Source organism: Astatotilapia calliptera, chromosome 10 (assembly GCF_900246225.1).
Source record: "Astatotilapia calliptera chromosome 10, fAstCal1.2, whole genome shotgun sequence".
NCBI classification, from domain to species: domain Eukaryota; kingdom Metazoa; phylum Chordata; class Actinopteri; order Cichliformes; family Cichlidae; genus Astatotilapia; species Astatotilapia calliptera.
In genome coordinates this window covers 22,987,186-23,001,571 of record NC_039311.1, presented here as the reverse complement: position 1 = coordinate 23,001,571, position 14,386 = coordinate 22,987,186, and the positions used below count along the sequence as shown (strand labels likewise).

The following is a 14,386-nucleotide window of genomic DNA, read 5'->3' as shown; positions in this document are numbered from 1 at the left end:
ACAGTTTGTAGCCATTACCGTTTCTGTTTGTAATAACCCTAAATAAAATACATTTGGCTGTACAACATAGTGTAACTGAGTTCAATATGTTAAAGCCCTGAACATAAATGTAGCTGCAGAGTTTGTTTGATTAGGAAAATGAAGCGAAGGCTGGCATTCATGCATTTAAGGAATTAAACCTACAAATGTAGTCCTCTAGTCATGTTGCTGAAGGTCAGCAGTGCCGGTGAAAATGCGGCTGCCTGCTGTGCGCAGGTCTACAGATGGATACTGAATAAAATGGCTGGAGGATGGGGAGTTACGCAAGAGGTCTTACCCAAACAGGCCCCTGAAGCAGCGGAGGCAAACGGGAGAGAGACAACATTGAAAAGTGTGAAAAAGTAAAAAACAAACAAACAAACAAAACAAAACAGATTTCTGCTGAAGTGATTCAGCAATGTCAGTGTAGCAGTGAGACAATGCCTGTGTATGACAAGGCTGCTTTCTTCGCACAAACACACGGCCCAAACAAACATGTAGGCTGACGGGACGCACAACAGCTGAAGTTTAGACAATGACAGGTTTGCTGAAATAAATAAGCAGAAAAATGTCAACAGCAACTTTCATAACACCAGCACAGATTTATCCACAACATGAGACGTTAGCAAGCAGCAGCAGGACACACATGAGGATCGCTCATATCACTCGTCAACCCAGTTTGAGATCAGGCTAAATAATAGGATCACCCCTCTATCTGATATAATGCAGTTTAACAGCAACATAAACTACACATAGTTTGACATGAAAGAAGGGTGAAGAAAACTAATTTGGAGACTCAGATGAGCACAACATGTATTAGCACAATGTACGCTAACGTATGAGCACAATATGTATTACTGTAAAGCACTTTGGTGTAGCGCTGGTTTTAAATGTGCTATACAAATAAAGTTGTATTGTATTGTATTGTAACATCGCTGCTACCAGCATGTCGTGAACTGCTCAGCAGTGGTAGAGCTGTTTTGCCGGCCTCCTCACATCCTCAGTCTTTAAATGATGTAAACAATAAACAAATGACACACTAGCACCACTTTTCACATAATCTGAAAGTGCATTCCCAAAAATCAACGGTCAGTCAACCAAACCGCACACCTAAATATCCATCCAATCCGAAAAATCAGGAAGTATGAGTTTAGATTAGATTAGATGAAGCTCCAGTTTACTAGTTGTTAACAGTCTGGCAACAAAAGCTAACTATCTAACTAGTCCAAAGGATTCTTCCTATTGTTTAATCTGCTGTAAAGGCAAATCAGTATCTGTGAGAATAATAATGTCCTGGACAATTTACAGTAAAGCCATAACTGCAATGAAAAGTGGAGGTCATGGCAAACACAATCGTTAAAAAACACACTCGTTATTGTGGTCATATCATAAGTTAGCAAATGTAACTGTAACAAAAAGAAAGGGGGATGACTTGAAAGACAAACTGAGTAGAGGCTAGAGGCTAAAACCTCAGTGTATTGCTTTTCAATCTAAGCAATGTAAATCATCTGGGGTGAATAATATGGGATGTGTATTAAGGCAAATGCACAAGGCTGGACATCTTCATTTGGCAGAGAGACAACGTGTTTACTGCCTGCGTCCCCTTGTCATATAAAAATCTACTCTGCAGTGGAGTACAATGACGTCCAAGATCAGAAGAAGCAGTCGCCGTGACGATCACTTCGTAAATAACCCAGTTTGGCTGGAGCACCGTTGAGTCTTAAAACACAAGGTTTTCTGACTTAACTGTGAATTGTAAGAGTGTGTGCATAATTTTAACTGCACTTTATAAAGTGCACTGTCCTCGGAACAGCCCGTACCTTTCTTATATAGGCATACATACGCGCGCAAACAGACACACAAAATGTAGACAACTTCACATGATGGCCTCCCCTCAAATTTTCATCCCACAACAGGCACTGATGAATCATGATTGACCCAAATCACCAGTCTCATCTCCATTCTCATCTCCACTCCCTTTAATCATCCATCTATTCCTTTGAACCAAAGGCTCTTTGAATGGTGCCAACTTGCAGAGAAAAAAAAAAAGAAAAAGAGGAAGCAATGAAAGTCCTTTTTTGCTTTGATAGCACAAAGTCGGTTCAATAGCCGTGTGATAGTGTGTTGCGTCATGAGACGGAGCGCGTTTACTTTTCGTGCGAACTCTGTGGCTTTGTGGACATCACTGCGAAGATGGAAACTGATAGAGCGGCGACAGCGAGACAGAAAAGTTGAGTGAGCCGGCTCTGTAATTAACAGAGAACAGCGTTCCTGTCTACACAGTCACAGTACGGATTTAAATGAGGCCTGGAGAGGCATGAAATGATCAAATGAAATCAAGCCTGTTACGGGAGGAGTACTGAATGTGAGCCTCGATTGCCGCAGATGCTTGCCAGTACAATGGCTGGTTATGGATTGGCAATGCTTATGAGATGATAATGTTTTTCTGCGTTCTTGTGATTTGCCTAGAAAAGATCTGCATCACGCCGGCTGAAAATACGTGAAAGATTAGGCGGATTAGACTGAGGCTGAACCGCCAGGTTTCTCAAGCTTGTGGAACTTCCAGAAATGGAAATTCGTGGTAAATACCCAACAGTACCTGGAAGTTTTCTGTGCTGGTCCTGTGAAAGGCTGTGCACTTCCACAGCAGTGCTCACTGATGAAAATCTGACATTTCATGCAGCTAAGGTATCTTTTCAGGAAGAGGTCCCTGTAGTTTGTGTTGAATTGGTTGGACTCTGAAACACCACTTATCTATTAATGTGTGCAGGCATTTTAGTCGTCATCAATTTCCTACTGTCATGAGCTGAAAGAAGAGGGTAAAATGTGCTACGCTGATGCTTTCTGATGGGCACCGAGGAACTTTAGTCAGTAAGTCACAATTGCACACCTGCTGAAGAAAATTATGTACAAATAAAACCACCAATGGAAAGGAAGTGGACTGATGCAATCACACCCTGTCTGAAGCTGTCAAGGAAAACCACTTGAGCTCACTAATGTGCTAACACCCTCCCATAAACCATTCGATTCATGGCATGCTATTTTTGTTACTACAAAATTACTACTACTAAATTACTACACTTTTTTGCCAACATCAAAAAATCCTCTCCCCATTTTTGCTATCCCAGCCTTACAGTATTTTCTTCTATACTTAATTTTACTTTAAGCTTATACAGGCAGCAGTTCTTCTCAGTTTTTCTTTTTTACACATGTGTACGCCTACCTGAAAGGTTTAGGTGGCAGTATACTGAAGCGCGTCTTCTCCAGCATCTTCCTGATCTTGTTTCGTCCTCCAGACACAGTGTTGGCCTTCATTTTTCGGGTGGCCTTGTGGTCAGTGGGGAACTCCATGTCTCCGGGAAGGTCGGCGATGGAGAAACGATTGCCTTTTTTCTCCTGGATCTTGGGAATGTGAAGGCCGCCGTTCTTCTTCTCATGCGCGATCCTGCTAAGGAGCTCTTTGAAGACTGAATGGGAGGAGGAACAGAGAGAAATGTAGCTTTGTTTTATTTTATTTTTCATGGCTTCGTGGGTTTTCTACCATCTCTTACAGCTCGTGACAGGATGTCAAAAACTGGCGTGCAACCAAATGTACTCACCAAAGATGTTGGTTTTAACTGTGAGGGAGAGGTGTGTGTTATTTCGTAGGATGTCTGCAGCTTTGGAGAGGGAGATGTTCTCAAAGTTCTGACCATTGATCTCCATGATCTGAAGCAAGATAGATTCAAAAATGAAAAACATGGCAGCAAAGAATCAAAACTGCCTGAAGCACAGCAGGGGTGACCACTAGTCTCATAAGCACAAATCAAATTACTGTGACAAAAACATAATGTAGATCTTCAACTCAAATCTGAAACACAGCTGGTATTATTTTTATTTCTCTTAACTCGGCGTATCTCTTAATAAGGTGGCTCTGGTCCTCTATGACTCAGAACGGGAAGAAACGGTTGAGAGTTCATTTCTTGCCACCTTTAGAGGAGAAGAATCTGCTTCAAGTGAATACTGTGCAGTTTGTTTTTAAAAAGCAGTAAGTCAATCAAAAAATGTGAAAGCAGTTCACCTGCATCAAGTATAAGAGTCCTTACAGTAAGGTTGTGAAAAAAAAAATACCACAAACTATTTCAGTCTCATTCACAGCGTCCCTGACAGCAACAGTAAAGGGTCCCAGATAGCTCAGGGCTAACTGTTTTCTCACTGTGACACGTTCAGCATAAGGATATCTGATCTGTAACTGTGTCAACAACAAGCACAAAGGCTAGCGACACAAATACAGGCAAGATGAGTCATTATGAAGTTCTTCTGATGTGCAGCTACAGGAAGCCAGACCTTCACTTTAACCACCGTTATAACAGAACTGTCTTCTTCAAATACCTTCATTAGTTATACCGCGAACCTAAATTCCAGCTGGTAATGATATCTGTGTGAATGACAGTTGATGGCTTTAATACTCAGACCATCTTAATCTAATCTAGTAATTATTGCCATCTAAGCTTCAACTCCCAGCTGAGTTGATGAATAAATCTACATTTGGCCCTCAAAGCCACTCAACTTCCGTTTTAATGAGTGACTCTTTGTCCAGGTTTGAGGTAACGAGAGCTGCAGGGCAGATATATGTAAGGACTTGGCTTTATTGTTTCAAGTTCCTTTTTCCGTTCCCTAAATACTGACCAGACTCCAAGCTCCTGCTTGTTATGCTGAGAAATAAATCTTTACTCCAGTTTGACTGACTATGAGGATAGCACTACTGTTTTTACTTCCCTCTTTCATTCCCTGAATGCTGATCAGCCTTTAAGAAGAAATGCATGATTCTGTCAACACTGAGATGATTTTTCAAAGTCATGATTTGCATTTTTTTGCCCTTCCTAACATCCACTCTAAATCAATAATGTCCACTACGTGCACCTTTGTCTCTGTCCCCCCGGAAACCTTAGTAGACATCAAATGGCATCTTAACAATTTAGAGAAGTCACTAAACATGATCAGACTTTCTAATTAACAGGCTGCAGTGTGCTGACGAAAGGCTCATTACGCACCAGCAATGGGAAGAATCTGTGTGACAGACCACTGTACAGTAACCACACTGTCACATTAGATCCTCTAAATAAGACTGCTGACCTTGTAACCGCTGGACAAACCAAATCATGAGACTATGCTGAAGTGATATACTGTGGTAAAAGATCAGTACTCCTGCTGGGAAGAGCTAAAACCTGAAAGATTTTAATAAATATATATTTATTATGATTTTTAAGTTGATCGGGGTGGATCACATCACACAGAACATTTAATTATGTGACTGCATGCTATACAGTCCACAATCATCTGGGAACTAGTTGACTGAAGCGCCGTGATGGTCCTCGTTATAACTGTTTAATTGGGGACTAATTAACATCTAGGGATGCATTTAAATGGAATAAAGTACTTGCCAGGATTGCAAAGTAAAAGTAATTAGACCTATATATATATTGTGCATTTCATGCAGCGGTGTATGTATATTAGGACTTCACCACACTATTCCTTACTGTCCTCTTACCTGATCCCCCTTTTTGAGTCCTGCTTCTGCAGCTTTGCTTCCTTCTTCCACCGACTCGACAAAGATGCCAAATCCTCTCTCGCTGCCGCCCTGCACGCTGAAGTGGAGCGGTGATTCCCTAGATGCCTTCTGCAGAGTGATCTGTCTCCACTTAGCCTTGGCTGCACATGCTATGTTCAGCAGTCTCAAATGGCCCTTCATTTTCTGACGATGAGGTAAAAATGAGAAAATTATGAACTGAAACAGAACTGCATTTACATGTGCGCTCGCATCCTTAGGTTTGCAAGTTGTTTTGGACAACAATAATAATTTAAAAAAAAAAAAAAGAAGAGGTAGAATATAAATACTGATGCATTAACTGTTTGACCTTATCTAGCATTCTGCTCCAGGGAATCTAGACCATAAAGAGTTATCATAATACACCAATAAAACTAGAGGTGTGAGGCTTAGCTATGACCATGATGATTTTAATATTTGAAATATATTTTACATTTTCAGCGATAAAAGCTGAGGAAAAAGTGCATAAATAATTTAATGAGTTCACAGAGACAGACTTGTTACTTTCAAGAACCTGTTGTTCTGAATTAGCATTTAAATAATTTTTGATGTCTTTGTTATTGCATGCGATGAAGGATTTCTGCTAGAGGGCAGGGAGGTGTTGAGTGTTTATTTAAAGGCTAATCCGAGAACTTTGATAGGGCAAATCAACGAGCACATCAAAACAAGACATTGTGCCAAAATGTGGCCAATTACACAAGCTGAGGTAAATAAAAGCTAACATCACTATTACTATTGGAGAAAACGCAACACAATTTCTGAGCTTAAAAACACTGAATTGGAGAATAAGTCAACAGTCTTTATTTGATCTTACTGTCGCTTCTAGATGTTTCTCGAAGTCCTCCAGGAAACGCGTCATAGCCGGGTCACCCTCGAAGTCGTTGAAGTGGTTGTTGACCCACAGCAGCACTATTCTTGTTACCTGTGAAACAGAGAGACAAAGCACACAAAGGTAGGTCTTGTGAATGTGTTTTTACATTTCACATTCTCCAAAGTCCTTCAGCTGAGCTTCGACAGGAAATGTGATTGATAATTATGCTGCTTGCTAAGGTCAGAGATCATCTTGAATTGAACTCTACCAGGAGTTAGACTTTCAAGGACACTTTGGGAGGCGAAATGCTTGGAAATGTGAGTCTATTAATTACAACCTACAGCTTCAGATTAAAAATATGACTGTTACCATAACAAAATGCAAACTCGGTTAATTCTTCAGTCCAATTATAGAGGTATCTATCTTTAGCTTCTGAGGAAAGAAAGAAAAACCATAGTAATTAGTAACGCATAAGAAACAGAGGCTGTATGATAACGAGCATATGGCTGCAGAGAAAAGCTGTTAACTACTAGTTGACGGCTTAATTTCTGCCACAATAATTAGAAGGGAAAAAATGCAGAAGGAAATAATAACATCTGTAAATTTACACGGGTGGGAACATTGTTCCAACCTTTGCAAAAGGTCAGAGTAGAACACAATGCATCAATAAAGAGGATCGATGTACACACTCTGCTTTTCACTCTCCTTTGTGCCAGTGTTTGTGTGTGTGCGTGTCTCCAAGGCAACTTATGCTCATGCTCTCTTTTCTCGTCTTCCATATTCTGTCTCTCTCTCTCTCTGTGTTCGTTCTCTACAAGATTAGTTCCTCTTTAAGGGGGCTGAAGATTATAAGCCTGAATGACAACCGCATAAAGACTATCGACTGTACAAGGCTAATCTTAGGTTAACGTAGCTGTGGACGACGGGAGTGTCAGGCACGCACGAATCGCTACAGTGCTCAAAGACGGCTGAGCTTGCTGAACTCTTATTGATCGGCGTGGCCGAGGCACAACACGTGGATTTCCATCAACATGCATGGATGCAAAACATCAAGAGGGACCGCCATTTAGAGAACCACCGTATAATGAATGATTAATGTAGACCGTTTTAACTGTATAAGCATTTTCACCTTTGCAGCGTCTACACATGCTAATGCTTTGCCATTTCCAGACTTTGTGGCTTTTTACATTTTTCACACCTACTGATACTGTGTGAAAGCATTATGAGAAAGCTCCTTACCCACATCTTAACCATCCCAATTACAACTGCCCAACGCAACCCCAACGGGCACAGGTTACCATCCTTTCAAGTGATGGCACTCAAATAGAAATCTGAAGGTGCGCGAGAAAGTGACCACCGGCCACAAGATAGTCATACATGCATGCGCACACACACACACTCACCGTGTCACGAAGGCTGTCCATCTGGAACCACTCCAGCAGCTTCTTGCCAACCTCCATGGGACTTGAAAGGAATGTCCTGTAGGTCAGGAGGAAGTCTTCGATGTAGGTGGGGTCGACCACCGACGGTTCCTCCACCAGGTGCATGATCAGACGCTCGGGTGTTCCCTGGGGTGAAAAATACACACACACATACACACACACACACACAAATATATATACATAAGGATGAGCTGAGAAAAACATAGATACACATGTAAGACAGTTAAAGTCCAAGGTTACGACGGATCTGAGAGGCAAGAACACCAAGCTGTGTCAATATCAATCAGAATAGTGACAAGGACATAAGCTATAAAGGTGCAGGTATTGAACAGAGCTGTCAGTGTCCCATCAATAAAAAAGACACACACACACACACACACACACACACACACACACACACACACACACACACACACACAGAGAACAAGTATTTTACAAGTGCAAATGCTTTTTTTGCAGAATTACTGATAATTTAGATTTGTATAAGAATAAAATACCTCAAATATCCGAGGCTACATTCCTGATTTCTGTGTCTAGGGGAATTTATTTTCCTAAGCAGCAGGCTTAAAGTATCGGTGACGTATAAACGTCACTGTTCTTGTTTCTGTGAGTTTGTTATTGTTAATGCCACCATAGCAGAGGTTTCTCGGGGGGGATGTTTCATTTGACAGGGAACAGAAACTAGAAAAGAATCCACTTTTGTCAGACACAAAAAGAACAAAGCCAAAAACAGAAGCAGAAATGCTAACACTTGTGAATCGACTCTTATCCGCTGGACGTGTTTCAGAGCCAGCAGCTTTTCCTTGGAGCAGCAGCCAAGAGAATCGTTCATGCCCATTATCGGATCAATACCTTGGGCTGCCTCTGGAGATTCAGGGAAAGGATCAAAAGGGTTTAGGAAGGCATTACAATGTAGCGTAAAAAAAAAAAAAAAAAAAGCTCTGGCAAACACTAATAGTGCTAACTCTGTCTCTTAACAATCACTGAACAACATCGAGCAGCTACACTCGTATTTTTGTAAGATGATGCATGTGAGGGGGATGGTCGATTTGTAATGATGGTGTACTTAAATCAATCACGGGGCATTTGAGTATTTCTTTTAGCAGATGATAACGTGTGAAACCTTGACTTTCTGGTTTCAGAAGCAAGTCATGTTACAAGCTCAGGGTGAGATTAAACGTGCTTATTAGCTTCTGGCATGATTATAAGCTTAACCTTGACCTTGGGTGTTAATCCTTCAGCGTGTCTCTGCCTGTCTCATCTTTATTAGAGTATGTTATTGCAAAAGGTTAATTGTATTTTGGCACCGAGTCAGTTAAAGAAAAACAAAGAGTGCCACTCTGTCTTGATCCTATGTTTGAATCTCAAACATCTTTTGCGGTTGAGGTTGGGTTCACACAAAAAGCAAAGCAGGCTCTTGTTCTGGGACCCCTCTGCTGCTCTTCAACGTTTTAAATTACTAACCTTGATGACAATGTGTCCTTTCCTGGTCCCGCTGCGGTCCAGCTCCCGGTGTTCCTTCACCATCACAATCTCCCCCTCTTCTTCCACCTTGTGCGTATTCCTCTCCACATGGTTGAGGATGCGCCAGTAGTCCTCCTGGGCGATGCAGACAAACTGGTCGAGGATAACATGAGGACAGCGGATGAACTTGTAGTAGAGCAAAATACTGCTCTGCACCACATTCGGGTATTCAAACAACAGCACAGATGTAGAATTACGGATGGTAGAGAGAGGCATGGGAGGGACGAACGGATGAAGGTAGGAACGTCCAACACTAACAAAACTAAACCCGATACTCTGCCTAAATTTAAAGTACCTATGGTGGTCCAAAATCATCTCAGCTAGCTATTTTGCAGAAGCATCCTTTGCTATAAATTAGACACCAACTAAACTAACCTCCCATTATACCATGGTGACAAGACGGCACGAGTCTTTACTACTCTAAAGCATCGTCTCTTGCTATGCCTTCCCTTGAGTAAATCATCAGTTTCTGCATTTGCCTAACCAAGCCCTACCTCTGCAACTTCCTTTGCATATAAAGACAGGAAATGATGTGTGCAGCAGAGGAACTGGCCAGTGTGGACAGAGGCAATGTTACCGCGAGTACACGCTAGGTTTCTTCTACCTTTCAGGTTCCTGCTCTATATTAAGACCAAGTTTCTCTGTGAAACCCACAAGGCTCTTAGAAAGGCTGCTAGTGTATGCGATGTGAAAGATATGACGCAAGCTACGCCTGTGTCTTCACAACTAAAATGCTGTATTCAATTTGAACTCTTTTTATTTAATCATTCCACCTTTTTATAAGAAGATTATGAAAGAAGGGAAAGCGTACGTTTGACACGTAGATTTCGCTGTGATTGCAAACCACTACTGGGCGCTTGAAAGAAGAAATGAAAGCAGGACTTCACTTTGTGATTCTCGCACTGTGACACACATTTTCCAGAAAATGCTTAAACACAGCAAGATTTTAAAGAAAACACAAACCCCTCACAGAGTTCTCTTAGTGTATAAAAGCAATGATAAAAAGTGTAATTATAACAGTGTAAAAATCGATTATTTTTACCTGGCAATCATCCCCTTTGGTGCGAACCTCTCCATTCATGTACTGCTTATCCAGTGAGGGTGAGATGCCGAAGCTGTTGCCCATACAAAGAGTCTCCGTTCTCCCATCGTGATGGCTAATTTCGACTGCTCCGTTCAGAATGACATACCAGTGGTCCAGCTACAGACGGAGGGGTAGAAATAATAGAAATAATTTTTAAAATGACCACAAAATAAACAGTGTCAAACTTTTGTTTTGCTTGAAGAGATTATAAATCTAACAGCATTGCTGATTTCTATGTGTGTGGTTTTTTTTACTTTTCTTTTATCAAAACAGGGTAAAATGGGTACATCTGTTAAAACCAGTGTTAAATACATACTGGCTCGACCGCAGACGAGCAAAAAGGAATCATTACCGTCACTTGGCATGGATTTATCTTGAATCATTAGATTTACAGACCTTTACAGCTTCACTAGAACGTCTATTAAAATGGCAATACATTACTAAATGTGGTAAATTGTGAGCATAATGTGCTTTGTGTGAGGTATGAGTAGGCTGGTGAAGAGGTATTGTGTCTCTAGTGGTGGCTTTTGAAAAGGAAATGCTAGCAGGCATAATATAACAAGCCATTCATCCTGAGTGTGAGCGGACAGAGGGCGGGTGAATGAGCCCTGGGCTCCCTCTGCAGCAATAACTGATATTTCCTCCTCATTGCCTTTTCATTCTCTTGCTGTTTCTCACCTAGCAAATCTACGATTCTACCCTCTGTGCTTCACAGTTTGGCTCCCACATCAATTTCTAATGCTAATAAATAATAAAAATGCTAATAAGGTGGGCTACGATGATTCGCAACACATGCGCTGTGAACAAAAGTTCTCTTTTAAATAAACTTTACACAAATATAATATTTCCTGTAGGATAGACCATCTGAATTTATTGCTATGAGTAATGAAGCCTGCACGGGTAGGGAAAATGTTCTTATTTCCTATTATCAATCTGGAGTGGCGTTCTAACACCGCCAGGAAATGAGTAATTAAGTCTGAAATGCGGGTTAATACATATTACTGTGGTATGAGTTAAAATGTCATTGCTTCCATTGACTGCACAGACATATCCCAGGCCCCACTTATACCTTCAACACCTCTCTTTTACCTTTGCATCCCTGTGATGCGCTCATGGTGCAGATGTGAAGTTGCCCTTGCCGGACTAAAGTATCTAGCAAGCCCGACTGAAGAGGAGCGTGCATAAACAGAGGGACATCTTTTTAAACAGCTCATCAAAAATCGCCAAACACGCAAGTTGGTTCCGCGCAGTTTGTCACACAATGTGTCTGCTAGCTAAAAGGTACAGTTCTCCCAGCAAGAGAAAATGGTAAACGGCCTGTATTTGTATAGCGCTTTACTAGTCATCCACCCATTCACACACACATTCACACACTGGTGATGGCAAGCTACATTGTAGCCACAGCCACCCAAAACATACAATGTAACCAAGTAGTAGGGTAGGTTGTACGAATGGAGCTCATTTTGTTTGTTAGCATTTAACTCATTCTATGAAGAAGTATAGAAATGTACTATAAGACGTTTACTTCTGTTATTCAAAGGTTGCATGTAGCAGCACAGCTAATTACAGCCTGTACACAAAGCTCCCATAACAAACGAATATGCGACTTATTTTCTAAGTCACTCTTTTCCTCGAGCTGCACTGAGGTTTCTCTCGCATGCAAAATCCCACTTTAACCCCTGATCATAAGGACAAATTCTTCTTCTTCAAAAGCGTCTTTCCATGCGACGCTCCCTCGACTCCCCCATTGTCCATTTTCTCTTCCTTTCCGGCATATGGAGCACTTTCTCTCTCTTTTCTACATCTGTAATACCACTTTAGACTCTTTATTTTCCTTTCCCTCTTCACACTCACTTAGCAAAGTCATGCTCACTTCCGAGAAGGGCCAAGTGCTTCTCTTTGACCTTCAACACCGAGTCCACAGAGAGGCAGTGGAGTGGAGGAAAAATGCCCATCAACTGCCTCGACACAGACGGTACGGAGTTGGTTACACAGACGCACATCACCTATTTGTGTCTTCTTTCCACTAAAGTGCGCGTTTATGGTTTTGCCCTGCTGATGTGTGTTCCCGTCCTCCTCCGAGCTCGGCGGCTGGCAGTTCATTGCCATTTATCACCCTGTCAGTTCTAATGCTGCTGCATGTAACCAAACAGCCATGACAGGGCCCCCGTTTCTCAGGCATGTAACTTAATTAATTAGCTGTGTAGCAGCTCGAGTGATTGACGGGGCTTATATGCTGCGGTGACTTTGCACACACCAGTTTTGCCTCGTGAATTAGGATGGCGAGGATGTGTGTGCACCTGTGCACGGGAAAGCGCACGTTGCTCCGTATATGTTCTTCTGTCGTATGTGTGAAGGCCTTTATATGCTCCCACATCTACATCACTGCTTTCCATAATGGGTACGTTGGCGTGTTTGCAACTGTTTAATACTTGTGCGCACTTATTTATGTCTTTTCAAAGGTTACATCACTGTTCTGCTTGATAACAAAAGGCAAAGTTAAGATTTTTTTTTCTACTGTGATTACATTAATTGCCCAATTAAGATTCAGCAACTCAGCAAACAGACCTTGTGTCAGACTGAGTAAAGATAAACACTCATTTAACTATTAAGGGAATTTAGTGTGTTATCAAAGCAGATATAATAAAAAACATACTTTGCATGCTGTAATTACACTGGAAGCAATTAATCTAAGTCAGTAAAGTGGCAAAATAGGATGGTGAAAAATGAATACCACTAGTTGTTGTTGAAGAATTGAATTCTGAAGGTTAAATAGAACTTGTTCAGTTTCTGTGTGTCCCTTTTCACCCTGTTCATACCTCCTGTTTGTCGTGGAGTATGACTGTGCCGGCCTGCTCCACCACTTCGAACATCATGACGCTACACAAGTCCCTCCGCACGGACATGGTCATGTTGGCAAAGGCAGGCAGCTGGTGCATGAACTCCAGCAGTTGCTCTGTGTTGCACAAAAAGTAAGCAGCAGAGAGAAGAAGTCAAATGAAAAAGAAGGAGGAACAAGCATGAAAAGACCGTGCACAGACTAAAGCGATGTGTCTCAGGTGTTCAGGGCAAAATGCACATTGATTTTTTTCTTCTTCCCCCACCACAGACAAACTGCAACATTTCCAAAACGATCTATAGATTTTTAAATGGTCTGCAAGAAAATGTTACTCATATACTTCACCAGAGCAACTGCCAATGTCAATACAAACACAAAACATTTTAGGATGCTTGTCGTCTCAGCCCTTGGTGCTCTGAAATGCTGTAAAAACTCGTGATTAAAATAGAAAAAAAAAATAGAAGAGGACTTGCAGAACTCCAAGGACAATGCTGCATTGCACACCAAAATTTTAATCTCTAAATCTTATTAAATTGGGCTTGAGCGTTGGCACACTGCTGCTGACAAACAAACAGCAAACATGCCTCCACATCAGCTCTTAAGTCTTAAATCTAACCCCTCCAAGCACAAGTGGATCAGCGCGCACTACTAGTTTTTATGACTCCTCAGAAACATTTACAAGTTCTACCTTTCCTCTTCATCTTCCCTCTGCCTCCTCTGCACTGCAGCTGAGAGCACAGTGACCCAGCTCCAACCTGCAAACTATGCTGCTTGGCTCAGTAGCTCCTTTTTACTCCTCTTGGTGTTAACACCTCGTTCAAATCTTCCCTTTTCTTAGTAAAGGAAAGTAGCTTAAAGTGCAACGCGTATAGAGTTTTCCATGGGAGGAAAACAATCATAAAATGTAGATTTATCACGTTTAAAAAAAACACTAGGAGCTAAGCACCAAAACTCTAAAGGGTACCAGAGGGTTCATTTCGATGACTGCCAATTGTCCTTAAATCTGGTTTACAGCCTCTCTATCTTGTGATATATTAAAAAAAATAAAATATTACATCAGTTATCCCTTTATAGTAATTTA

At 41.4% G+C, this 14,386-nt stretch overlaps 1 protein-coding gene across 10 annotated transcripts in view; it reads right to left on the bottom strand.

Annotated features, from left to right (window-relative positions):
- rapgef6 (Rap guanine nucleotide exchange factor (GEF) 6) overlaps positions 1–14,386 on the bottom strand; it is a 155,635-nt gene that overhangs the window by 25,009 nt on the left and 116,240 nt on the right. For 8 of the 10 annotated variants that reach the window (XM_026181209.1, XM_026181203.1, XM_026181208.1 and 5 more), the window contains 9 exons: positions 13,286–13,422; positions 10,425–10,583; positions 9,323–9,475; positions 7,820–7,984; positions 6,420–6,527; positions 5,549–5,752; positions 3,618–3,726; positions 3,242–3,485; positions 317–328 (listed from right to left, as the gene is read on the bottom strand). In XM_026181209.1, coding sequence (XP_026036994.1) covers positions 317–328; positions 3,242–3,485; positions 3,618–3,726; positions 5,549–5,752; positions 6,420–6,527; positions 7,820–7,984; positions 9,323–9,475; positions 10,425–10,583; positions 13,286–13,422 — 1,291 coding nt within the window. The remainder of the gene's footprint in view (positions 1–316; positions 329–3,241; positions 3,486–3,617; positions 3,727–5,548; positions 5,753–6,419; positions 6,528–7,819; positions 7,985–9,322; positions 9,476–10,424; positions 10,584–13,285; positions 13,423–14,386) is intronic. The other 2 variants (XM_026181206.1, XM_026181202.1) reach the window with 1 other exon arrangement.